Source organism: Homarus americanus, unplaced genomic scaffold (genome assembly GCF_018991925.1).
Source record: "Homarus americanus isolate GMGI-L3 unplaced genomic scaffold, GMGI_Hamer_2.0 scaffold11150, whole genome shotgun sequence".
In the NCBI taxonomy this organism is placed as follows: Eukaryota; Metazoa; Arthropoda; class Malacostraca; order Decapoda; family Nephropidae; genus Homarus; species Homarus americanus.
In genome coordinates, this window is record NW_024720555.1 from 2,042,012 (window position 1) to 2,069,724 (window position 27,713).

At 38.3% G+C, this 27,713-nt stretch overlaps 1 protein-coding gene across 5 annotated transcripts in view; it reads left to right on the forward strand.

Moving 5' to 3' along the window:
- The first annotated feature begins 238 nt into the window (after positions 1–238).
- LOC121860605 (ARF GTPase-activating protein GIT1-like) overlaps positions 239–27,713 on the forward strand; it is a 38,208-nt gene continuing 10,733 nt past the window's right edge. The window contains exons 1-16 of one of the 5 annotated variants that reach the window (XM_042357797.1): positions 239–448; positions 2,189–2,322; positions 3,014–3,126; positions 4,144–4,333; positions 4,521–4,651; positions 5,521–5,758; positions 6,848–6,990; positions 8,953–9,056; positions 10,417–10,557; positions 12,242–12,780; positions 17,940–18,104; positions 21,657–21,713; positions 24,330–24,491; positions 25,449–25,586; positions 26,598–26,702; positions 27,187–27,327. In XM_042357797.1, the coding sequence (XP_042213731.1) occupies positions 373–448; positions 2,189–2,322; positions 3,014–3,126; positions 4,144–4,333; positions 4,521–4,651; positions 5,521–5,758; positions 6,848–6,990; positions 8,953–9,056; positions 10,417–10,557; positions 12,242–12,780; positions 17,940–18,104; positions 21,657–21,713; positions 24,330–24,491; positions 25,449–25,586; positions 26,598–26,702; positions 27,187–27,327 (2,577 nt within the window). In that variant the 5' untranslated portion in view covers positions 239–372. The remainder of the gene's footprint in view (positions 449–2,188; positions 2,323–3,013; positions 3,127–4,143; positions 4,334–4,520; positions 4,652–5,520; positions 5,759–6,847; positions 6,991–8,952; positions 9,057–10,416; positions 10,558–12,241; positions 12,781–17,939; positions 18,105–21,656; positions 21,714–24,329; positions 24,492–25,448; positions 25,587–26,597; positions 26,703–27,186; positions 27,328–27,713) is intronic. The other 4 variants (XM_042357800.1, XM_042357798.1, XM_042357802.1 and 1 more) reach the window with 4 other exon arrangements.

The window sequence follows — 27,713 nt, forward strand, 5'->3', positions numbered from 1 at the left end:
AGAAGAGAAGGACATACACCATTAACACAGTTATAACGTAACATAATTTGGGGACTAACTGTTCCCTGCTCTCCCAACCCTGGTTCCAATATTTTTTTAATAAATTTTATTATTGTTTTTCCTTCGCTGAAAGACGTATCAAAATATATCGTTTTTATAAAATATTCATTTATATTATTTAAAATGCCTTCAGATGTAAATATGGATAAAAACTATGTATTTATAGAATTTCAGAAGACCGTGTCGATACTAGTCGGAGCGTGAATGAAAACAGAAGTCGAGCGAAACTAAGAAACTTTTTCAGATAAGGATTGTTTAAGGCTGACCATGGGCGTGTTAGGTGTGGCCGTATAGGATGCGGCCTCTAGCAAGATGTCTCGTGTAGGGGGAGGGGCGAGGACCAAGCCCAGGACCTCGCAGGACGTGTGTGCAGACTGTGGGGCGCCAGGTAAGACCTCCACCCCTCCCTCCTCTCTCAACCCAACCTTATTTACCTCCCATATATTACACCTATACAATATTTTAAAATAGATGCATATGGTCTTACTCAATCAGATATTTTAAATGTGTTATATCTATTCTAATCCTTGATAGTTGTCACAATAACTGGGTGACGTCTAAAGATACTTACCTGGCAGTTACATTTAATAAATTTGTTCAGGTAAAGGTGAGAACAGGGATGCCACATTATGTCTTTAAACTTATTGTTGATTTCTTCTCTGAGTGTTTCCTTATAGGGGAGGTGTGGTACAGGAGCCAGGTGTAAAGGTAACTGGAAGGTCCTTATAGGGGAGGTGTGGTGCAGGAGCCAGGTGTGAAGGTAACTGGAAGGTCCTTATAGGGGAGGTGTGGTGCAGGAGCCAGGTGTAAAGGTAACTGGAAGGTCCTTATAGGGAGGTGTGGTGCAGGAGCCAGGTGTAAAGGTAACTGGAAGGTCCTTATAGGGGAGGTGTGGTGCAGGAGCCAGGTGTGAAGGTAACTGGAAGGTCCTTATAGGGGAGGTGTGGTACAGGAGCCAGGTGTAAAGGTAACTGGAAGGTCCTTATAGGGGAGGTGTGGTGCAGGAGCCAGGTGTGAAGGTAACTGGAAGGTCCTTATAGGGGAGGTGTGGTGCAGGAGCCAGGTGTGAAGGTAACTGGAAGGTCCTTATAGGGGAGGTGTGGTACAGGAGCCAGGTGTGAAGGTAACTGGAAGGTCCTTATAGGGGAGGTGTGGTACAGGAGCCAGGTGTGAAGGTAACTGGAAGGTTAAGCAGAGGGTCGCCACTTATTTTCCGACGTTTTTAAATGGATCTCAATGAACGGTTTTGTATTAATAGCATCCATGTTAGACGAGAGAGACAGGAACCATTAGATTTAAACATGAATACAGTAAAACCTCTATTTAATTGGACTATATGAAGAAGAAAATCAGGGTCTGTTTGGTGTGAAACCTCCATCTAGCGAACAATATGCGGAGTAAAGTTCTTTGGGTAATGTATGAGAGCACTGTTACCACCAGAAGGAGTTGTTTGATTTGGTTAATTTTTTTTTACAGATGTTCTTATCATTATAGTAAGTATTTTAATAGAGGCGACATGTACTAGAACCTAATAGAACTTGAACTAACCAACCAAAGAAACCTACTTAACCTTACCTAATTTCCTAACCACCCCCGCCATATTAAACAGAAAGTACTTAATGTGTTTTGATATCTGGTACCAATGAAATCAACTTTGTCAAAGCATCATGGTGTAATTTACGTTTTATGTGGACTTGAGAATACTGTATGCTCGGACCGAGTGGGTTGGTTGTAAACAAACAGCGCAGATACCACCAGGCGCTGGCAACAGCAGATTACACAATGCCGCTTCAAGAAAGTGCCTTCATTGGTACCTGATATCAAAGTAAGTTAGGTCAGGTTATGATATGTTCTGTGCATTGTTGCTCAAATTTTCTTGTGTAGTATCATGCAAATAACATCTCCAGAAATTTTGGTACAATTCTATAAACTCCTTCGAGTACTAACCTTCTCCTTCACCATTACCTGCGTTAGGTTAGGTTAGCATAGTTGTCTTATCTAAAGGTAATCCCATAGATATTGTCGACTTTAATAGGCTTCACTCTTAATGGTAAGGTTAGCTAAGGTCTGTCTTGCACACAAAGATTGGGAGGTGAGCCTTATGTTACTGTACACATCTTTTTTCCAGATCCGGGCTGGGCATCAATAAACCGAGGTATACTAATCTGTGATGAGTGCTGCAGTGTACACAGGTCTCTTGGAAGACACATATCTCAAGTCAAGTCACTCAAGAAAGGAACATGGAATCCAACACAATATGCTGTGAGTTTTGTACTTGTGTTTTCTGCGGTGTTTTGAATGTGTTTACCTTAGTGTCTTAAGGGTGAATGGACATACTATGATTTTTTTTATTTTTTTTCTTAATTGGGCACTTCCCTACATCCTTGTGTAAGGTGAAGCACAGAAGCGTTTACAGTGCCCAACAGGGAAACATGCTAAGTTCATGCTTGCCTTTATGTCTCATGAGTTAAGGAAGTAAAAGACTGAAGAGTCAAGGGCATAGAAGCCTGAAGAGTCAATGGTTTATGTCATCAAGTTATTGGAAGCTCCAACAACTTGTCCCTGAATACGAATTCGCAACTTTCGATTTACACCAGGTACCTACTTTACTGCTAGGTGAACAGGGACTAATGGGGGCTAGGAAGAGTGTCCAAACAACTTCCACCGGCCCGGGAATCGAACCCGTGACATCTCGCTTGCGAAGGCAAGAGCGGTACCACTCTACCACCAGCACCCCCTCATACTATGAAAATTATTAAAAAGAGATAATCATTATAGTGCTGTACATGCCAGCTGTACAATATTTGCCCCACTGTTATATTTGAACTCTTATAATTACTGGTATGTCATATTATTTTCTCGTATAATAATACTTATTATTATTTTCATGATACAGATTAACTAAGATTTTATTGTTTTGGAGTAATACTCAAATATTTTTATTATACCACAGATGGTCCACACCTTATACAGCAGCGGTGCCAACAATATATGGGAGCACACACTGCTCGATCCCAGTGTTGCCAAGACGGGAAGACGCAAACCACATCCCAAGGACCCAGTTCAGTATGTACATGTGCTACAATATATGTCAGGAAGCTCATCTTGTAGAAAATAACTTAATATAATAAGTGTTTTACAGTTTAGTAATTTTAGCTTTCACTATTAGAGGATATACTGACTGCCTCAGTTTATTAACTTCAGATTTCAAATTCTTATATAGTACAGTACTGTCCCATCCTGCAGACTCCCCAATGGGATGTACTGTATGTCCTACAGGACTTCAAGCTCGTTTGCACCTCTCTTTTGGTAGCTGGCATCTGATTCTTGAGCTGGTTCAAACTATCATCAAGTTGCAAATGAGGGTTTGATCCAGAAAACCTATTTATAAGAGAAGCAGTGAGGAGTGTCCCATAATATTCTGATCACGGTGGTCTGATAAACACCCTTGGTGGCCTCTACTCTCTTATTTTGTTGCTACTGTTCACAGGATGAGTATGGAGTGCACAATTAACTAGCTGCTGTCTGCGGCAAATTAAAAAAAAATATTCATCACACTCGTGCCTTTAAGCAAACCGTAGCCTCTATACTCTGATCTATAACGACAGTTTTCAAGAGGGAGTGAGCTTTGAATTACCACTAGACACCATGGTCTAAAAATTTACTGGAGGAACACTGAAAAACCTTCTTTCCATATTCACTCTTCTCTGGGTTTGTTATAGAATAAGATACTGGATCAAACTCTCATTTCTCCCCACAGGCACAGGATCTGACAGGTGCAGATTTGATTTTCTTGTCGTAACTAACCTGTGGAAGCTTGGAAAATGACCATAAAACAATGGTGATATAACTTATGTACAATGCTTTAATCCTCCTGGTAGCTCCCTACTGCAGAAAACTTGTGGTGAACAAAGACTTTAGAGAGGATTCTGTATACGTATTTTATTTGAACATGGAAAACAGCATGCAATTGATCCTTCTTTAATTTTAGATGTACCAGTAATATTTGTGTGATATGTTTACGGTGATAATTTTTTTGAGTTATACTGTTACTTTTCTCATATAATTATTTTCTCTTTCCAGCCCAACCAAAGCTGACTTCATCAGGGCAAAACATCAGATGTTATCATTTGTATACAGACCTTCAAGGGATGATCCAAGCGGTAATGATGGGGATGTTAGTCGGCAGTTACATTCCAGTGTTCGAACTGCTAACTTAGAAACCTCACTGCGGTTGTTATCTCAAGGAGCTGATCCAAATTATTATCACAAGGTAGGAAGGTCACTGAAACTCTTACTTCCTATAAGTGTATAAGATAGTTGTGAAATAGATACACCTATTAAGATTTAACTGAGGAGGATTATGAGTCATGAAGTCTGGGTTTACTCCTATTATTCTATTAAAACTCTAAACCTAACTAACTTTTCTGTTTCTAAATCTGATTTATTCGTTACTACAGGAAAAAAGTTGTTGTCCTTTGCACGTTGCTGCTCGGGCTGGACAAGCATCCCAGGTGGAATTGTTAATAGTATATGGAGCTGACCCAGGAGCATTGGATTCCCAGGGCAACACACCTGCACACTATGCTAGGTACATATACTTTTTATATTAATTTCCTTCATTTATAGAACAAGATAAAGCAATTTTTCTCTGTTGGATTAATTTAAACATTAATGATATTTTGCTATAATTTGCTGTGTATACATTACAGATATTTGTAAATTAAGAGTTATGACTTATTATATTTCAGTCAGTCTTATGTGACTGTATATAACATTGACATGTTGACTAACAATATATTGAAAGGGATGTGGACTGATAATAATGATTGTGTACATCAGATTGAGGTGCTTAGGAAAAGGGACAGTTGGCCAAATAAATACACAGATGACCTGACAAGTATAGGGTAGGGTAACTGATCTGGTAATAATGTAAAGGTAAGGAGGAGGGGGATAGGGGAGGCCTCGTTTGAGTGACAGGTACGGTACGGGTATATCGTGTGTTTGGAAGCGAGGTTTCACACCGTTACCAGATATTTTGCCCAACCCTAAACTTGTTGGGTCTCTGTGAACTTATTTAACCGACTGTACAAGGTGCAGATAGAACATACATGATGGACAGTCAAATGGATTTTCTGTTGACTGGAAATACAAACATTAAAAGTTTCAAGGTAAATGAACAGAGTACAGCAGCTGTGTATGTCAGTGTACTGTACTGTATGATAATAAGCCATGATGGGTGAAGCTTTCTTTTTCTGAACGATATTATTCTTGAGACACTCCCTTCTGTATAATAAGAAAACCCACAAAGTAACTAATAGCTTGTAATAAATTTTTGTAGAATATGACTTGCATGTACTCCAGCCATGAGTTTTTTTAAATGATTATAAAAAATAAGTTTAATGTGTGGTAGAAGTACTAAGTCTCTATTTTTGTGGAATCAATTTTTTCTTCCTCCAGGGAATCTAACCATGTGGATTTGGCTGAACACTTGATAGAGTGTCAGTATGAGCTGACAGACAGATTGGCTTTCTACCTCTGTGGCCGAAAACCTGACCATGGCGTTGATCAGCACTGGATCATACCAGAAATGGCTGACTCCCTGGACATGTCAGATTTGGCCAAGGAAGCAAGAATCAAACTCCAGGGTTTACCAAATCACTTGTTTGAAGAGTTGGCTTGTGATGTCTATGATGAGGTATGTTTACAGTACAGTATTATAAAAGGAGAATGAAATAAATTTTGCTAAGTTGAAGTTAGAGAAAAATACTTACATACTGCACTATATTGTGCTAATTTTATATCTTAATGATCTGTATGTGTGATCTTTGCCTATGGTGAAGTAAATGATATTGGAACACACAAGATGCATTTGTTCACATTTTCATTTTTCTTTTATTTTGATGTTACATTTAGCACAATAAGTACATTACCTTTGAATAGTGTTCTAATTACTATACAGTACAAAAGAATAATTTTGTCGTGAAGATTATTATTCTTTCATATATGGCTGTGACTGTTGCAATGTGATTTCCTGAATATCATGGTTATCACTTCCACATTCATCATACAACAGTAACTTAATATACCTTTAAGTACCTTAACTTTGTCGGAATTTGTTTCTGTATGAAAAATGATGAAATACTTTTGCTATTATGCACAGTGGACCGTTGAGCAAGAGGTAGGAAAGATAACAAACCTAGAATACCCATTGGTAGAGCCTGCATTCTCCAGGTGCTCATAATTATCCCAAATGAATTGCAGCTGCTTGAAATGACACCAAATGAGTCACAGGTGTTCATAATGACTTCAGGTGACTTACAGCTGCACTTAATGATGCCAAGTACAGCTACTCATGCTTCATATCCTCCCTGCACCCATCTCCTGTTTTAGCTGCAACAGTAACAGAGTCTGGTATAAGATTCCTTGCATCCATAACACCTGTCTCTCTTAATGTGGAGTGTTATTTTTTTGCACTATGCATTAGCTTAAGACTGTACAGGTATTTCATTTTAAATACCACGAGTACTTTTAGTTTCTGAGTATTTTATTAGTACTGTAGACATGGATTAGGTTTTCACATATTTAGTATCATCGATCAGTGCAGTTTAGTTGGTACATATAAGGACAATATTTGGTGCCAAGAGCTCCAATAATTTTGTTTTGTACAGTATTTTATCTTCATATGCTGTGTATGCAGTTCACTTGCCTCTTCCCCTCGGCCATAAAATAGGATTTTATATTTCGGTCCCTCATTTTTTTTCTTTTCTTTACTTTCTTTTCATAGGTGGATCGACGTGAGACAGATTCCATTTGGTTGTCACTACAGAACCAGAGTGCTCTTGTGAGTGACCGCTGCACAGTACCTTTTCTTCCAGTCAACCCAGAGTACTCTTCAACCAGAAACCAAGGTCGACAAAAATTAGCTAGGTAATTTTACAATTTATTAGAATTGCTGTAGCTCTTGCATTGAAAGATATTATAAACTACATTAATAGAATTTCCAAAGCAGTTTGTAATGTACTGTATTGCCTTTGTGCATATTTGGTTAGAAACCTAATTTATATTATCATATAGCAAAGCCCTGCTATATCATAGTGATGTGTCCCAGTAGTTTTGGCATAGTAGCCAACTGCATAACTTGTAGACCTGAATTTCATGGAAAAAAACAAGGTTGTATTTTGAAACAAGGACGTCCTTGACACTGTTGACACTTGCATCCATTGGAAAATTTTAGTTTGTCCATGGATAACAAGCAAATTTTGTCTCAACAGGTATTGGATTAATGTAACTACATACAGACTGTGTAAATATTGTTCACCCCAATCTGGTCAATCCACATTGAAAATTTATATTGGTGCATGTTCCACAATATGAGATGTAATGAAAATCATCACCAAATGGACTGGTATCTGGGTAACTGTGTGTGTGTGTGTGGAGGGGATAGCTATGGGAATAAGTGCTGGTGGGATGCAGAGGGAAGTGGACGGCGGTATGGAGCTTAATGGATGGGGATTCATGAGATCGTGTGTGGGGGTGATTGGGCACAGGTTTGAGTTGGGTTTTTAAGAATGGGTGTGGGGAGTAGGGGTGAATGTGGAGATGGGTGGGTAAGTGTTTAGATGGTGGTGTTGGAATGGGTGAGTGTGTTGTGGGATGTGAGTGAAAAGTGTAAGACTGAAGTAGGAGTTTCTGGTCATGTCTGGTAGCGACATAACTCAAGTAGGCTCAGTCTGACGAGAAGTATCAAATAACAGCTCTGGTAATTCCTGTTCTTATGAATTGTTCATTCTCACTACAGCATATCACACTGACCTAATGTTTTCATTTAGTACATTACTGTATAATGTACTGGTACTCATTTAGTCATTAATAAAATTATCTTTGTAGTTATATTTATTATACTGTACTGTATGTGGAACTTATTTTCACATCATTGGCAGTTTGTTTTGTTCTGTCATCTTACAAGAGTGGCAAAAGATTATGTTGTGGGTGGCAGTGTGGGAGGTTATGCTGTGAGTGATGTATAGGAAGGATCACTGCTGCCTCTATACTTTAATAATGGTGAAGAATCTTTAGAAAGATTTTGTATGCAAGAGACTGTTCAGCTTGGAGAACTGCCATCAGGTAACACTGTAATGGTAAACCCATGCAAGCAGGAAAAGAACTGTGTAAAAAGATGATCATATTAGCCTCTTGACTGGTGCATAGTGAATGTACAGGTATTTAGTTAAGGTAGACCGAGTGTAAATTTTTCTTTTTTGAGGGGGGACAATTTTTGTGGTTTAGCAGTATGGTACATTCTTATATCTTAAGTTATGAGGAATAATCATCATACAGATATTTGAGAATCTAGACTCATGTCGTGTGGCAGGCATATTTGTTTTGTTGTTTCCACCATTTACCTGTTTAATCATCTTAATATTAATAATTTTCAAATACTGTACCTCAGTAAACACAGCTAGAATTTTCAGCTGATATTTCCACAATTAACTATGGCTGAAGTGGCCACAGATACTGTTCTGATAACCAAAATGTCTGCAGTTAGCTATTGCCAAAATATGCATAGTTAATATCCACAGTTGGGCAAGAGGGTGCCTAACCTTCACTGACCTGCCACAGACTGCAGTAATTGAAGGTCCTGAATGTTTGACAAAAGTGTGTTTTCCAATTACAGTACTTTGCAGTGAAATGGCAAACCATGAGACTCACAGCTGTGATATAGCGGAGGTTTACGTATAATTGTTACCCCGGTGAACTTTATTCTTAGCATCATTGTAATTTTTCACAAGCTGCACTAGGTTTGTCAATAAACAAGATTGTGCTTTTGTCATAACGTAATTTTAATTTTAGTAATAAAGACCTAATGTAATGAAAATATACCTTTCACAGATTTAATGCAAGAGAGTTTGCCACTTTAATTATTGATGTTTTGTCTGATGCTAAGAGACGTCAGTCAGGGATCTCGTCTCCTTGTGCAACTCCCAAAGATAAAGGTATGTGGACGAAGGATTGTGTTTTGTGACTCGAGTTGTGTCGTTTATTGTAACTAAGGTTGATCTGTGTTTTTTTGGTTGGGTAGTAAAAGATGTGAAAGCAAGATTAATGAAGAGAAAAGCAAGTGGGAAGTGATTCTACTACTGTTTACAGATCACTCAATGTTGGGGGATTCAGAAGAATTGTAAATGTTAGTGTAAGAGTTTAAAAGAGCGTGTAGTCAGTCAAATAAGGTACCATGCTTGTGTCTGGGGGTTGGCGACCATTGCCCTCCATCTTAAACATTTTTAGACTTTCTTTGTTGGTCTTCTAAGATTTTGCATCTGTTTATGGATTCTGATTTTAATTTAATTCATTCTTCATAGTTTCTGCTGTTCCCAGGCTCTCTTACCCCCCGTTTATCCATTGATATCAACTATTACTTCCTCATTCCTATTTATGTGGCTAAATTACCTCTTTTTTTTCCCTTATTCATAAATTTCTAGTACTACAGTGTTTCACTTATCTCAACTTATCTTAACATTCTACTGGAACAACAGTGTTTTGGCTTCTGATTTTTCATTTACCAAGTTTTTGTCCTGAGTGAGATGAGGATGGCAGCCTGGTTTCCTTAGTTGCATGCACTCTGAAAAATATTATCATCGTAAATTATTTTATTTCATTCATAATTCATTGCCATTGTAAACTCCATATTTAAATTATAAAAGTCATCCTATCCTATCTTATTAGTATATGACCCATATTCAGTTTTTAAATTCCAGCTTTTCTTAAAACATCCTGTGCTTAGGATGAAATACTGTACAAAAATCCAATATTCAAAAGCATGTGGGAACATTTAAACACTGGCACTAAGGGTTCTGGGTAGCTGGACATTGAATGCAGCACTAGCCATAGCTTTTGGAAGCAACAAGGTCTACGATGGTTAAATTCTCAATAAGATTATGATATCTAGAACCTGATTTAATTTGAAGGTAATCATTCTACTCACAGTACTGGATACTTGAGAGAGCCTGTTAGTTAAAGAGTACAGTACAGTATACAGTGCAGTACTATAGTATATTATAGTTTTTGATGTAATGTCTTGTTATAATGATCCTTTGTTATGTCTGCGTTAGAGAAGCACATCGTTGTACTGTATTTTGATAACTCTCTTACATTTATGTTGTAAAAGTTTGAAACATGTGCAGTGCTTTATTATTTTTGTATCCAAGTACTGTAGATGAAACTTGGTGGTGTTTAATTTATTTTGATTGCTTATTAGTCATTTTATTCTTGAATTTATTTTTTTTATCTTTTAGATTAGTGTATTGAGAATCTATTGTGAAACCTTCCTCATTGTGTGCTCTTTCTTCCCGCTAGCAGTAACCACAGCTGTCCAGAGGGCTGACAGGGCACGGGACCCCTTCCTCGCCTGTCCCTCTCCTACACACCTGTTCACCAATCCTGAGGATCACTCCCTGCCTTCTGCTTTGTCTCTTTCCTCTGATACCTTAGCATCTGGTGTGTCTGCTCCCTCTGGTGTCCATTTTAGTGATTCTTATCCCTCTGTCACATCCACTAACGGTGTAGGTTATGGAGCTTTACTACTTACCCAGAATAACCCACTCTATCGCTCTTATGATGAGGTGAATGGATCCCTTGAAGATGTTACTGGTGGCAGTTACGAGCAAGACTCCCTTGACGGTGGCGGGGTTGATGATGGAGAAGCCGATGTTGATAGTAGTGATTATGACGATGATGAACGACAAACTGAGGGTTGTTTAGGAGAGTTGCTAACTAGTCATTGGACACCATTTTCACATCATGGAAATTATTCTAAAAGTCAACATGAAGGTAGGCAGGATAGCACCAAGTGTGAACCCACTAAACCTCTTGGAAGAAAATATTCAAGTGGATTTAGTAGCAACAGTGATTTGTCTGATGAAGGTGATCAGTTTGCCGATTATGATGAAGTTTATGATCCAACCACTAGTCAGTTTGCAGCTCAGCTCTCGAAGTCTCTTAAAGAGAAGTTACTTAACCCTAAACAAAGTCAGGAAGATGAAGTGCATCAGAAGTGGAAAGCTTGTGCTTCAGCTCTTCCACCAACAACTCCCTCTAAGGCAGGAGCAGGAGCGCGGTCGTTATTGGTACGAACTCTCACCATGCCCCTCAAATATGCTGCTCAGCACAGACACAGCCTTACCAAAGTGTTCTCCCGTTCTCAGCCAAGCACTCCTGAGCTCCCTCGTAGAAGTCAGGTAACAAGAAGCTACGTGAAGCCAGACCAAATTAATCGAAATTTAGTCAATTCTCCTTGGAATGTTGATACTCATAAGTTTAGAGGATTCCTGGAGAACACAGCACAGGGGGTAAAAGGTCCTCAAGACAAAAAAAAGCCATCGCAGGGGAGGAAGAGCCCATCGGGGAAACCCCCAAAACCTCCCACTCCACATCATAAACCAGTGACCCGGAAAACCTCTACTCTGAGTCGCCAAGCCTCTTTTAAAAACCCCTTCCCCGGTCAGGTGACAAGGTCTCCTCCCCCTAATGCTCTGGATAGTTGGCCCGCAGAGCCCTGTAATAACCCCATTCTTGAGCCGTGTGTAACTTGTGCTCGTAATGTAGCGGCAAACATCCAACATGCATCAATATGGGGAGAGATAGAGAATCTTCCTCGAGGTTATATATCTAATATAGAGGAAAATAAAATGGTACCCTATAAACGAAAACCCCCAAAAGATGATTGCAAGTTGCAGTGAATTAGCATTGTAAAGCATAGAGTGCAAAGTTCTGATATACTGTACAGTGCAAAGCTATATTGTAGCTCGCAGATAACCCCCTAACAACTAACCTCGTGTTGATTATATACGATGCCACATTAACACGATAATGCTGTACTGCAACTGTGTGTAGTTATTTATGCCTGTGGACACTTACTCACCCTGTATGAAAAACAAAACAAAAACATTTGTGTGGATAAGTTTATTAACTGATTGAAATATTAACCCTCTTCTGTGTGGATCATTTTGCTCATGCTTTTGTTGTGTTGTTTCAGGTGGTGGTGTTTGGGGGAGTTAGTGTTGTGCTTTGTTTATGTCATTCTTAATATGTCTTGAGCCAGATTATAGACTTTTACAATGATTTCAGCATGTTGTAAACAATGTGGCATTAACCAATTTCTTTTCTCTTCTTCTCTTTCTAGACTTGGGTGACGTGACGTTGACACTGCCTAACTCTCCCAAAGTAAACCTCCACAACAACAACAACATGAGCTTAAATGCAAGATTAATAACTCCCCCAACATCAGTGACTGCATCTGTTAACTATTCCCCTGTGTTAGTAAACAAGGACCCACAACATTTAAGACAAGTAATAAATTCCGTAACTTCTATTTCGTCTAGTGCAAGCCTCATCAATCCTTCTGCTACAGACTCCTCAGGCACATCCTCTAGCACAGGGCTATCCACTAATGCTGTCACAGATACTTCCTCTTGCACATCAAGCACGGGTCTCATCACCTCTGCTATCACAGACATCCCATCAGGCCCATCTTCACTTACCTTCAATAATACCATAACTGCCAACAACAACAACAAAGGTGAAATGACAGATGACGGGGAACCCCTGTACGACTCTGTGGCATCTGAAGATGACTACTCGTGTTTGGAACAAAACCAGAAGCTGGAACAACAAAAACAGATTTTGGAAGAACAGAGACGACAGCATCAACTAGACGAGCTTGTAAGTACAGTATTAATTATTGTTGCTTAATTGAAACTAAAGCTGCAGAATATATATCTAAGATTAATTTAGCTAGTATTTAAAGGTCAACAAACTTTTACTGAACTCTTATCATATTTCCTCTTGTGTTGAATAGCTACACATTAAACATTCTACTCTTCAGTTATACCACAGATAAGGTGGATTGGTTACTTAGCTGGAGTGCTGTACATATGCAGTATCTTCAGAAATTTTAAGTGATTCTTCTTCTTGAAAAATAAAATAATCCAGACTCAGGGTGAAATGAGAGTGAAACTTTGGGAGTACAGGTACAGGAATTGGAACCAGAAGTAACACTGGTGAGTTTCTTTATTCTCCTCCGAGTATACACATACTCCCCTCACTATACAGGTAGTTGGGAATGCATTAAGAATGTTTTCAATTTGTTATGTGTCTGAATGTCAATGTGGGTATTAAATACAAGTCTCTCTCAAAGTTCGAGGCGGCGTCAGGAAGGTTAGCAGTTAATTTGGGGGAATTTTTCTCTACTTTAGGATCTGGTCCCTAACTATTGAATTGTTTGGGATAATTTGATGAAACTTCACAGGAGTATATGTTTAAAAAAGACAAACGGTAGATAAGTTCAAGTCTAAATCAGAGATTAAGGTCATAGTTGAAGGTCAGATTTTTTAAATGTTGTGTGTGGTCCATAAGTGTTGAGCCAAGAGGTGTACAGTATCAATGAAAGTTCACCTGGATGTTTAGTGTTATTAGACAAAGGACATAATGCCAAATTCAAGTTAGTATCAGAGGTTAAGATCACAGATGACAGTACAGTACAGTACAATATTAGCACAATGAGTAATGCAGTCCTGCCTTTTTTATTTCTTTAGTGTAGTTAGAGACACGTTGCTTTGGTCTTCTCCATGTTTGTCTCATGTTAGTTTGTTTTTGTTTGTTTTTTCAAAGAGAATGGCTGATAGGCTTGTTGTACATTATTATTTCAGTTTTTTTTTATACCGCGGTTTTCCACATTTGTGATGATTTTTTGTTTTGTTTTAATCTGTATAGTTATCATAAATGACTATGTATCCATTTTGTATTTTTTGTGCTGGAATATTTGGATTTAACACTCTTGGGGCACCACAGAAAGGCAGTCATGCAGAAAATTGAATCACACACCTCAGTGTTTTTATATTATTATCTTCATGACTGTAATGCCTTTACTACTTGCATCAGACAGAATCATGTAATGCACCTTAAAGTTGTGTAAGTTTGAGCAACATTGGCCAGTTGACAAGGATGTGGTGGTGTTTGCCCTTAAGCCACAATGGCTGCCCCACCCACCCACCTCATTACTTATGCTGCTCACCAGCCCCACCACACAACTGGCTCAGGTTGTTGTTGCTGCTTGGCCATGGCTGTGTCAGTTTGTGTGTGGAAAAAGCAAGTTGTAGTTTTTGTTGCACTTGTTGAAGAGATTGATGATGTCATTGAAGTTGAAAGTTCAATTTGTGTGAAAATGACAAAGTATTTTGTAAGTACTGCATGGTGAGATTCTCTCCTGATATTTGAGGTCTCTTCTGTCTTCTATAAATATTATTATTTTTTTTAGAAGTAAAGACATTAGTTAACAAGAAAACAATTAAGCAGGTTTGAATATGAAGTTGCATGACGTGAATATTAATGAAGCAGCCTGTGTGGTGTTGACTACCTCTATATGATGAAGGAATTTACTTCCACAATTGATCATATTCTTTGTATTTCATTAACTATACTTTCTTCCTCCAGTATTAAAAATCCTTGAGTAATAAGAGAAAACCATATTTTTGTTTGTGTATATTTCCACCAGTATTTGTCTTTGGCTCATCGTAGCACTGATTATATTTGTGGGGGGAAGTAAAGTTTCTGTTGTTATAATAGATATGTCTCTTGTCTGTTAGTGTGGACAGTAATACAATTAATTTTATTTATATTTTATGATTTTTTTTTTGTGTACGTATAGGACCAGGGCCTCTTACAACATCTTGGATAGTAGTGAATTATACAGTATTGGTGAGCAACATTCTTCACTGATCATTAGGCCAGTTCAGTCATCTCATGGTGTCCAGTATTACAATATGCAACTTTTTTGTGAATTCTAGTAAAACCTCATATATCCAGATTAATTGATGCAGACAGAGTTCTTGTTGTGAATTTTTTTTTTAATGGCTATATGAGCAAATCACTTTAAAAGGAAGCTACACTTACCAGAAAACATGGAAGTGGTCTGCTCAGGTAGCCACTAACCTGTGGGATGTTACCCAAGTGGTTATTAAACTGGTTTGTAGCCACTGACCAATAGGGTGTCACCTAAGTTGCCACTAACCTGTTATGTGTCCCCCAGGTAACCACTTAACTGCAGTGTGTCCCCCAGGGAGGCACTAAACTGTGTTGTGTTGGCCAGGGAGACACTGTGTTGTGTTGGCCAGGGAGACTAAACTGAAGACCATAAACTGTGTTGTGTTGGCCAGGAAGACCATAAACTGTGTTGTGTTGTGAGGAGACACTAAGCTGTGTTGTGTTGGCCAGGGAGACACTAAGCTGTGTTGTGTTGGCCAGGAGACACTAAACTGTGTTGTGTTGGCCAGGAAGGCACTAAACTGTGTTGTGTTGGCCAGGGAGACTAAGCTGTTTTGTGTTGGCCAGGAAGACCCTAAACTGTGTTGTGTTGGCCAGGAGACACTAAACTGTGTTGTGTTGGCCAGGGAGACACTAGCTGTGTTGTGTTGGCCAGGGAGACACTAAGCTGTTTTGTGTGGCCAGGAAGACCCTAAACTGTGTTGTGTTGGCCAGGAGACACTAAACTGTGTTGTGTTGGCCAGGAGACCCTAAACTGTGTTGTGTTGGCCAGGAGACACTAAACTGTGTTGTGTTGGCCAGGAGACACTAAACGTGTTGTGTTGGCCAGGGAGACACTAAACTGTGTTGTGTTGGCCAGGGGACACTAAACTGTGTTGTGTTGGCCAGGGAGACACTAAACTGTGTTGTGTTGGCCAGGGGAGACACTAAACTGTGTTGTGTTGGCCAGGAGACACTAAACTGTGTTGTGTTGGCCAGGAAGACCCTAAACTGTGTTGTGTTGGCCAGGGAGACACTAAACTGTGTTGTGTTGGCCAGGAGACACTAAACTGTGTTGTGTTGGCGGGGAGACACTAAACTGTGTTGTGTTGGCCATGAAGACCATAAACTGTGTTGTGTTGGCCACGAAGACCATAAACTGTGTTTGGCCAGGAAGACCCTAAACTGTGTTGTGTTGAAGGAGACACTAACTGTGTTGTGTTGGCCAGGAAGACCCTAAACTGTGTTGTGTTGGCCAGGGAGACACTAAACTGTGTTGTGTTGGCCAGGGGCCCTAAACTGTGTTGTGTTGGCCAGGGAGACACTAAACTGTGTTGTGTTGGCCATGAAGACCATAAACTGTGTTGTGTTGGCCAGGAAGACCCTAAACTGTGTTGTGTTGCCAGGAAAACTGTGTTGTGTTGGCCAGGGAGACACTAAACTGTGTTGTGTTGGCCAGGGAGACACTAAGCTGTTTTGTGTTGGCCAGGAAGACCTAAACTGTGTTGTGTTGGCCAGGGAGGTAAGCTAAACTGTGTTGTGTTGGCCAGGGAGACACTAAACTGTGTTGTGTTGGCCAGGGGAGACTAAACTGTGTTGTGTTGGCCAGGAAGACCTAAACTAAACTGTGTTGTGTTGGCCAGGAAGACAGGAGACACTAAACTGTGTTGTGTTGGCCAGGGAGACACTAAACTGTGTTGTGTTGGCCAGGGGACACTAAACTGTTGTGTTGGCCAGGAAGACCCTAAACTGTGTTGTGTTGGCCAGGGAGACACTAAACTGTGTTGTGTTGGCCAGGGGAGACCACTAAACTGTGTTGTGTTGTAGGAGAAGACCCTAAACTGTGTTGTGTTGGCCAGGGAGACACTAAGCTGTGTTGTGTTGGCCATGAAGACCATAAACTGTGTTGTGTTGGCCAGGGAGACCCTAAACTGTGTTGTGTTGGCCATGAAGACCATAAACTGTGTTGTGTTGGCCAGGAAGACCATAAACTGTGTTGTGTTGGCCAGGAAGACCATAAACTGTGTTGTGTTGGCCAGGGAGACACTAAACTGTGTTGTGTTGGCCAGGAAGACCATAAACTGAGTTGTGTTACACAAGGGGACACTAGACTGGTGTATCCCCCATATAAGCATTAAAATATAGCAAGTTCCTAGGTAGCTGCTCAGCTGTGATGTGTAAATTAAAACCAAACCAAAAACATTTGATGCTTGCCATACATGCAGAGAACTGATGCTGGGTAGTGAGGAGACGTGGGTGCGATCATGGTAGCAATTGTTGTGTGTATGTCCCTGCAACAGACTCTGCCCTGAGGGATTGTACTAAGATTCATCCTCCAGGAGACTTTCAGGAAGCCAGTCTATTATTGTTACTCAATAATTGTCATAGGATTGTTTTGAGCCATTGAGAGTGGCCCATCCTAAGCCTAGGCTTGTTACAAAAAAATACTAATACTTCCCCATCTTTTCAAAAGCTTCTAACTTTTATTCTTCAACACAAACACTTGATCCACATCACCTCTCTCAATCTTAAACCTACACTAATACTTTCCTGGTTTGTGTTATAATTCTGCCATTAATAATACTGTACTAACCTTTCTCTGGTGCCTTCAATCAATGTTTTCCTCTTAATTTCCACATTAACTCTTACCACCTTTACTTTATACACAGGAACTATACGTGCTCTGTACCATTGCCTCGATGCCCTCCCTCCCATGCATAGCCTGTACTCTCTTGCCATATAGTGTGTATGTGTGTCTGCTCTATCTCTTATCCTTAAAATTTCAACTGTGTTTCCATCCAATCATGTTGAGTTTACTTAAAACCTGTCTCCCCTCCTCCCTCTGTCGTACTTTCTGCTCTTGTTTTGATTTTCTTTAGTTCACCATCTTTTAAGTCAGATAATTCTGTCTCATTCATCTGATGCTTATATTATACAGTATTTATAATGCTTTATTTATTTCAGTATTATGTTATGGTACATTAGGTTGATGTGGTGATTCATTAAAGTGTTGTTCAGTGGTGTACCATTGTTATACATAGAAGATAATGGATAACAATGGCTATATTGTGTATTTGCAGTACAGTGGACCAAACAGTGAGGTGGGGTCAGGGATGGAGTCAGCAGTGAGCCTAGAAGCTTATTTGGAGATGAAGGAGAAACTAGAGTCCAGTGAAGCTCGGATACAGGAGTTACAGAACAACAATGCCCACATGCGCTCCCAGCTTGATGAACTTAGCTCCACTGTGAGTAAAAGGTTATTGGGTTTTCTTGCATCTGTACTTTTTTTTTCCTTTTTAACCAGTTAGAAACTTCGCCTACAGCTGCCGTGACCTAATGAAACTTGGGAACATGTGCCAGTGTGATTATTATTATTTTTACCCAGCATGACTCTCTCCTTTACTTTGGTTTTACGTAACAATATCAGAGAGAGTGTGCATGTGTGTGTGTGTGTGTGCGTGCGTGCGTGTGTGCATTCAGATATTCTAGCTTCCCTTAATTAACATTGGGTGGTAAGTAAATGACACCATCAACAAGGTTGTAGTGACCTGAACTGGTATTATTTCTCTTGATAGTTACCCAGTGTCGTAAACAATACTGGACAGCTTAAACTCAATAATTATAGGACTAGTGCGTTATCCACTGAACCAAAGTAGAGACACATTGTATGTTTTTGAATATGCATGTGTGTATGCCCATTGATATGTGTATATTTTGGCAAAATAAAATCTGTTGACCTCTCTGCTACTTCATTGAACATGTGGCATTAAAATCATATTCTCTACAGTACAGTATACAGCAATATACTTAAGGATCTGAAACATGCAGTTCTTATAATTATTTCCAATCTGACACGTTGCACTAAGTGGAAATTTAGATACTCGGTGATAGAGAGGCTGTCCCAACCCATTGTCCTCAGCCAGATGGACATCATATCCCCCACATCTCTTTTATGTGTACTTTGTGTATCCATGCATGTAGCTTTGAAGTTTTTATCCTTTATTTTTTGTAACTTTACTTAGTGTAATGGAAGAGCCAGTTAAAGATAATTTAGGCATAAAATATTTGCTGATTATATCATTAATCTCACCACAACTTCAAATAATAGGGGTTCAAGCCTTTCCAGGTTTAGGAGGATTTTGATTTGGTTGAATTTTGCAAATATTTAGTTATGCACTTTATAAATCATTAGAAATAAGTCATAATTATGCATCAACAAAATCAAATAACCAATTAAAAAAGAGTGTTTTCACGATAAATCTTCAGAGTACAATGGTGTTTGCGACAACTCTAGGCAGGAGTGGAAATCACACACACACACATGTACAGTACAAGTATTCATCCGGAAATGAGGACACTGGTTCTTAATCTACAGTAAATCCAACCGTTCGTACAGTAATTATATTGAATTAGTTTATATATGAATACTGTATAGTGAGTCATTGGTAATACTGTACTTTATATTAAAAATCCCATACTTTACATTATTTTGTTGACAGCTGCATTTTGATCATATCTTAACCACATTATAATAAAATTACATAAGTTATAGTTTATAAATTGTAGAATGATCAATCAGAATGGTTATATATTAAAAACAGTGGGTAATTATGTGTTAGAATATTTCTTCTAATTTCAATTACTGTATTAGGAATTACTAAAGTAGGAAGAATTCCATACTTGGGAATGCCATATATCAATTTACTGATGGAATGATTATTATCTGCCACTAGTAATATGGATGTAGAGGTTTACATGCTTGTCTTGCAAGTGAAGAGACCTAGATTCAGATTATTGGGCAGGATGGAGCTAGAGTATGTTTCATTATGTGTTTTGCCACTTAATTGTTAATGCATTAGCCAGAGTAGTCGATGAGTTGTCAGGTCTTCGTGGGTTCTCAAATGACAATGGGTTACACGTCATGCCAACTAAGATCTGGTTGTTGTGTTGGTGGCAGCTTTTACACTGTAAACAAATAGCTTCAATGTCCTTAAGACCAACCATCCTCATTAGTGAGGGACAGACTATTACCGATAATTTCTAATAATAAGAGAATGATTTAGTGTTTATAAGGAAAGAGAAGATAGTTACAAATTTCCTATTTGATATGAGGATGATGAAATGGTTACATTCTCCAGATTACTACTTGTAACGGTGAGTTAATTTGGCTTTTCACCAGTCTTCAGTTAAACTTGGGGTTTCAATAAGTTCAAACATGTCCTAATTCTCCTGCAAGAGAAAGGGGGACAGGGAGTGGGGTCAAGTTTTACCAGAGAGATTAAGCCTCATGTTTTTCATGAATGTTAGTGATAAATTAAATACAGACTGACTAATTACCTTACTAGAAATATATTAATGCTGTAAGAAAACCATCAGCCCATTACAGGTGACAAAGAATATGACTGAGGAAGTTTTGTCTTGTACGTACTTGACATGTTAACTCTTTACTGGTGGCTTAGAGTTTCCTACTCTATCTCCCCTTATGCGCAAGGAACATGAAACATCCACTGTTGCTAGCCGCTGTCCCTACACCTAACTTCCACTACTGATTGCCGCCATCCCTACAGCTAACTTCCACTGGTGATGGCTGCCATTTTAAGAGATATAAGTGTACAGTGTAGTCTATTCTGGTATGCAGTACAGGTACTGTACAAAGTTATTTATATACTGTACAGATTTCTTAGTTGGCAAACAATTGCATATACTGTACAGACTATTGAGGCAGAGAAACCATTAAAGGGGTGCTTCCTGTTTGAGATGTTTTACTGACATGTCACATGGTTTCCATTTCATTCCTAAGCTTATATAGAATCTTGGTCACTCATTGAGGACCCATAGGCCATAAATGAAATTTTAATTCCCTTGCTTTTGCTGAGGGAATTAAATGAGTGACCTAGTTTTCTTTCCTTCTCCCTTAATAAATGGTTATAAATTCATGGAAACTGAGAGGGTTAAGGTATAAACTATTTTTCTGACTGAATATGCAAACCAGGCTGACAGTTTTCAACAACTGAACTGAAGCTTCACTTGTCTTTGAGAAAACCACAAGATCAAAGGTTTGAAACCTAGATTTGACCAGGTGAAGGACTTCTTGCTGCACAAATATTGCCACATGGGTAGTGTACCCTGGCAATACAAGTCCAACCCAGATTCTGCTAGGGATGTGTTGAGAAGGTGGGTATCACAGGCCATTTACAGTAGTTTGTCCACTTCACTATAAAATGGGATGTATGCTTCAATTTTTCATTTGGGGAAGAACCTGGATGGGGAACACGGTAAAAGTTCAAAATACACCGTCATTTTGCCTGCTTGCCTCTTTCGTATTTGTTTTTTATTTGTAGTAAGTTTGTTTTCCTTATTAATGTTTAATTTCCATTGGGTGGGGGTTAATAAGAGATACAGTATACTGGTAGTCTTGTCTTATGTGCATTTATTTTGTGTTGGGTGAGATTTATTAAGAGGCTCTGGTGGTCTTGTTCTATAATTACTAAGGCATGCTGTTGTTTTAGTCTTAATATGGGTACTGTACTGTGGCTGTGTGTCTTGTTGGTGCTATTTGAAATACATTTTATTTTGTTTCTTGTTTTTTTTATTCCTTTTTTTATAGATGAACCAAAATTACTATTTTTAGGTCTTGGTTTTTGCTTGTTAACTGACAGAAACCAGAGTGTCATCGCAGTCATAATAAAATACTAAAAGTGGGACCATTATAACTCCTTCCTCCTGGCTTCTTAATGGTGAAGGTTTGCATGTAGTGGCTTTTTCTTACATGATAATGTGATTCTTGCTTTCTTTAGGTGCGTAAACTGATTCGTGAGAGATCGTACCTCCAGTCAGCGTCACCTCAGCGCAAAGTTAGTGTTGTTTCTTTTCCCGTAGTCTCTCATTTTTTTATTTTGATATTAGCAAATCCTATGTCTGTTTTGCATGGAGGTCAACCCTGCCTCTGCATCACTCGTATTATCTGGCTTCACACTCACTCAGTAAAATTGGGTCCCAACTTCTAGAAAAACACTTTGGTAATAGAGAATTATACATGAATTTAGCTTTGTGCCTTATTAGTAATTATTTATCTCTTAATAGTTCCTAGCTAATTAAACTTTCTTCATAATATTACATTTTAACCATTTCTATATCTTTAAATATCTTGTCAAAAACTTGTACTGTACTGTACCTGTATTCTTTCTTGGCTGTAGTGCTTCTCTTTATCTAGTGAGTCTTTTAAGACAGTTAAGTAATATGAGGTGTAATGAAAAAACATTATTGGAATTTATTTGATGTGAAAACAAACACCGTCCCACAACTGCCGTCAGTCTAAAGGAAAGTGGTTTCAGTTAGTATTGTACTTACTTCTTGGTGCTAAATAATTTATCGCTGCTTTATTTGTTGACCGCTCCCTCCCCTCCCGCTCTCCTGGACCAAAAAACAATCACAATAATTGGCTCAATAAATAAAAAGCTCAGTATGTGCCTTATTTTACTTAAATAGTCTTTAACTAGTAATATGCTGCTTTATAAGTTTAGAAGTAATCTTAAGCAATTCATTAACAGCAGGACCTTGCATCCATAGTCTGCAGCTGCAGAATAGTCAAAAGACTTGTAAAATGCAGGATTCCTATTACCAATATTTATAAGAGCTTATGTAATGGTATATTTAGTCATAAATATGTGGTGTCTCCAGCTAATTATCTGTGCATTCATCATTACTTAATGTAAATACAAAAAATAATTATTTATACATACATTCACTCATAATACCCTGTACAGTAAACTCCCCCAAAATATGTTCCTTTTAATACATATTGATATCAAAAAGACAAAGTTAAAGATTTGTTTGTTATTTTCAGTTCATATTACAGTTAACAATTTCATCTTGGCAATATAAGGTGTGACACTGAATGAGAGAGAGTTTATTTCTCTTGGTTCTGGCTATCCTGCACCATTATGGGGAAGGGTTGGCAAGTATGAGGAATAACTATATGCAGACAAACCTGGTGGTAAGTACACTAAGGTCTACATAAACAATGAAGGAAGATGTGCGTATAAGCAATTAATCAGTAATAGGAAAAGTTATAGTTTGTGTAATGGAATATGGGATTAATGTTTCCGAGTAAAAAAATTAAATGTGCATTTTCTTGATTTTAGAACAAGGTTCCTCAGTAGTACAGTAAGTATATATATTATGTACCTAAGTATCTCAACTTATGAATTTGACAAATGTGTTTTATCTATATTTTATCTGTTAAATTTTTAGTGTCAAAGTTTCTTACGAGAACCAAGTGTCCAAACACCACCTGGTAGGTTTAAGGTCCTCGTTTTCTTAGGCATCTGAAAGGGAAATTGTACTGTACCTTCCTGTGGAGGTTATTTCTGAGTAGTTTATACTGTTAATATGGCTTCTTGAGAACTTTCGTGAAAATAGAAGGGATTTTTCACCCAAAGTTGTTATTTTGGAGCAGAGATTTCTCTTTGGGAAATGTAGGAACTTAAGTTTCATCAGTTTGTAGAAGCTGTGGATTTCATGAATTAACCTCTGGTCTGTTTCTGGATGAGGCTCTGGACTTCAGTGAATCATTATCCTGGGAAAATCTGGGATAAAATTAAACTTGTTTGTAAGTGAATTGGGAAGCACAGACTCAGCCCAATGTATACAATGGATCAACTTTCTTTGGAAGTTTTTGGTTGTCCAGTCTCGAAACAGTTTTATCAATTCCCTCCTCTCTTTTGTATTAGATGGCTTTGTAATGCAAGAGCCAACTGACTCGAGGGCTAATTACCAGAAATGGAGGATTGGTACTGAAGTTGTTTTAACAGGTGGAGCTCAATAGAATTCAGCTCAGTGCCCCTCCTGCCTTCTTAGGGTCTGTACTTAGTCAGCTGAAACTCGACATGTGACTAGTTGTCTTGGCTTGTACTCGTTCAGATTTACCGGTGGATTCATAGATGGTGGGGCCTCAGCTGTGGCATACAGAAGTCATAGTTCTGATTAGTTGGTTGCCTATGTGTCTACAGGTGATTTGATGTAGACCATAGGTTTTCAGGAGTAATAAGATAGCTTTGATACTAGTTATTTGAGATACATATTTTCAGATTCTTGTGAATTAAAGATTGCTCCGAGATTCGTGACGGGATTATTGGAACTCAAGTTTGAGCTCCTGCGTGAAATCTTGAGTGTCTTCTGCCGAGATGAATTGGTTTGTTTGTGAAAATTATGATAATTTCTATTTGTAAAGAGAAAATCTAATCTCTAAAAAAAATTTAGGTTTTAGGAATTCGGTACTGTATAATACAGTACATTACTGTAATGTATCAGTATTATTGCTACTGTTATCATTAGTAGTATTCTATAACTAATATGATCACCGTAGTGTTGTCATTAATGCTACTTTTATGATTAAAGTTTGTGATAATTCTAGAACACCATGATTTGCATACAATATAACATATGTTTGTTTTTAATATTTTACACAGGTGAAAAGCTTGCGAGACGAGAACATGAGTCTGCGGTCTATGTACAGCAGTGGAGGGGTAGGTGGAAACTTGGGCCCGTCTTCTCTTTCATCCACACCACCACTACCATTTTACCCGTCTGCTATGACACAGAGTCTCCACAATGGAGATGTGGAACCGCAGGTGCTTTTTTTTTTCTGCATATGATTTTTTCCCATTTTTATTAATTTTTTAAAAACCTCCTTTTTTTTTAAGAACCTCCTTTTATTTGCAGAGGATATATGAAATAACAAGACATATTGAATCAGCTTTTTTAATTATTTTTTTGCATTTGGCCAGCCTGCTACTTACTGAAAATTACAGATTGAATTTTTACAGATGGGACAGTGATATGTTAAAGGGTTTACTCTACTGTATCACAAAATGAAATTATGTACCACATTTTCCTCAACACCCACCCACCCCACCCCAAAGTGTTAATAGGTCATGAATATATTGTAGTTCTGTACAGTATATATAAATAAAAGCTAAGATAACCAGGCAAGTACTAAAGCATAGGAGTATGGTAGCAGAGGAAACACAAGTGGATGTTGGGGATATGTAACATTCAGTTGTTTCCTTTGCTACCATATTTCCATCTGTGCAAATGAGGCAATTTAAGCAATGACTGCGATTGTACGTCTGTGATGGTTGTTTAGAGTCAAGTTTATTATTTAATCAGAAAGAAGGATCAGACAGATGACCAATCAGGGTTTTTGCTAAGTTTGTTTGGGCAGACTGTGTGAATGGGGAGGATAAAAGACTGATGATAGGTATGCTTGGATTGAAAGTAACTGGTAGGAGAGTGGTATGAAGTACGGTTAGTTCAGATGCGACTGGAAGAGTGGTAACAAAATATGCTTAATTCAAAAGTGACCGGTAAGAAGCGTGGTAAAAATATGCTTGGATCAGAAGTGACTGGTGGAAGCGTGGTAAGAATTATGATTAGTTCAGAAGTAACCAATGACTCCTTTGTATGGCAGTTATATACATGCATATGTATTAAGAGTTATAATTTGGGTATGTGATGTGTACTCTGTAAATGCTCTGTAAGGAAAATTTTAGAAATTAGATTGAAATAGTTAACCAATTTATTCGTAGGTTAATATGCGATCAAGTCGGGGACCTCCACAACGGCCCTTCAGTATGTTTGAGCCTCGCCAGGGACCACCCGGTATTGCCCCACAGTGTCATCCCATGGATCAAGCAAGAACCACATCATATCAGCTTGGCTCAGTGGTGAGTTAGACTTTACCTCAGTTTTAAGTAATCACAATGTCTTAAGATATTATGAAATCCAATCAAATTTTTTATTCCTTTTAGAAACTTAAACCTGATTCTCACTAGCCTGTTTTGGAGGGCATCTGAGACGTCACATAGCCATCGATGATATACCGGTCCGTTTGTGAACTTCATTTGTGAATCGGGAATGTCTGCTGCCTGTTTCTAATGTGCCCATTCAGACAGAAAGCAGTGGTGCTCTTCTGAATGGTGTTGAAGTTAGTCAAAGATTCACATTAAAATTTTTTTTAAATAACAATGAAATTCAGCTTAATTAATATAATCACTCTTAAAATATATGCATAGTAAACATTTATATTGGAAATAAAAAGAGTCAATACAGAATACAGATTTTGAAGGTACGTACAGTACAGAAAACATGTTTGCTGTGGTTTGTTTTACTCCTCTTTCCAAAGGTGATACTGTACTACTCATTTTCTGTAGAAATGAGTTTTAACCCAACCTAACCTTAATGAATAAATAAGATAATAAATATTATCTAACTAAATAGATAAAGTAAATATAATGAAGCAGCCATCAATATTTATCTCCCTCTCCATAAAGCATCTGTATCTACCACCCACCCAAACTGTGGAACTGAGAATAGTACAGTACAGGGCTTTAAAATAACCCTCGACAAAATTATCAATAACAGTGGGGGGATCCTACACGAACGACCGGCCTCCTTTCCTTGGCATAGCCACCTCCAGTGGTAAATAAGGTAAAAATTCAACATGAAGTGGCATCTCAATTAATAATTGCTCTGACCTTTCTCTTCTCCTAGCTGTGTAGCTGTGAGGAAGAAGGCATAGTGAAGGTTATCATCGTTCATGTTTGTTTAAATTTTAACTCCCCCTTCTGAACGGACTGCTGTTTTCTTGAAGTCAGAGACAGCCGTCGGAACGGACTAGTGAGAATCTTGCTTTAGGGACTGGTGTGATTTCAACTGTCTTACTCCTTTTTACTCAGCGAATGTCTGGTGAATATGACAACACAAGAACCAGGAGTCCAAGCCTTGAGCCGTCAGAAACAACTCCCCTCAATCCTTCTTACGGCCTTCCCACTCAGGAAGAGGTGAGATAAAACTGCAATAATGAAATGTTTAATGAGATGAGCTTCTCTGTGTCTCTGTATCTTTAACCCTTTTTCTCTCTTATTTTTCTAGTTTCTCTTCCCTTTCTAAATCAATTTTAATCTTCCAATATCTCAGTCTAGAGTAGTTATGATTTTATCTTAAATTCTGCTCATTGAGATTTTGCAGGCATTGTTGTTTAAGCTCTTTGAATTATTGAAATCACAGGGAAGGAATCCATTGTAAGAGTTACATATTTTAGTCAAACAATTGATTCCATTCCTCCTTATTTGTTTTAAAGATTCTGCAGGAAGTTGATCAATCCCTTAAGCCTTACATTTATTTTGCTGACAACTGCTTCAACTCCTTTTTACTATTGCTCTATAGAATTGATGTTAACTAAAACTGGTATGTAAAAATCCATCGAGTCATTTGTTTTACAATTGATAGGTTTTTTATTTTTTTATTTATTTATTTTTTTTACAGGTTGTTAGAAAGACAGAGGTGATCACAAAGAGAATCCAGGAGCTCCTTATATCAGCACAAGAGGGACGGCAGGAGGCCTTCATGCCATGTGCTGACCAGATCCATTCTGCAGTGCTAGATATGGATGCCATCTTTCCTAAGGTAAGTCTCCTAAGTTATCAGAAATAGCTTAAGTTTCTCTCCAAGTAAATGATCACAATATTCAATACTACCCCATCAGTTTTGACACACGTGGGGAGACAGATATCATGATCAATGCTCTGCTTTTTACCTCATTCAAGGAAACTAAAATCTAAATAAACAGTATGAGTGCTTTCTGGTGCTGCACCTTGTGGTTTCTTTCTAATTTGGATGTACGGTATTTTGGTGTCTGTCAAGTTAAGATTTGGAAATGAGTTTTTTCTCAACTTGTGTTCATTTCATTGTCTTGTTATTCTTGGGATTATTTTGCTTTCAGTTGTTTAATATGAAATATGTTTATATTAATTCCAACATTTTCTTTCACATAAAACTCAGATGACAAGCTT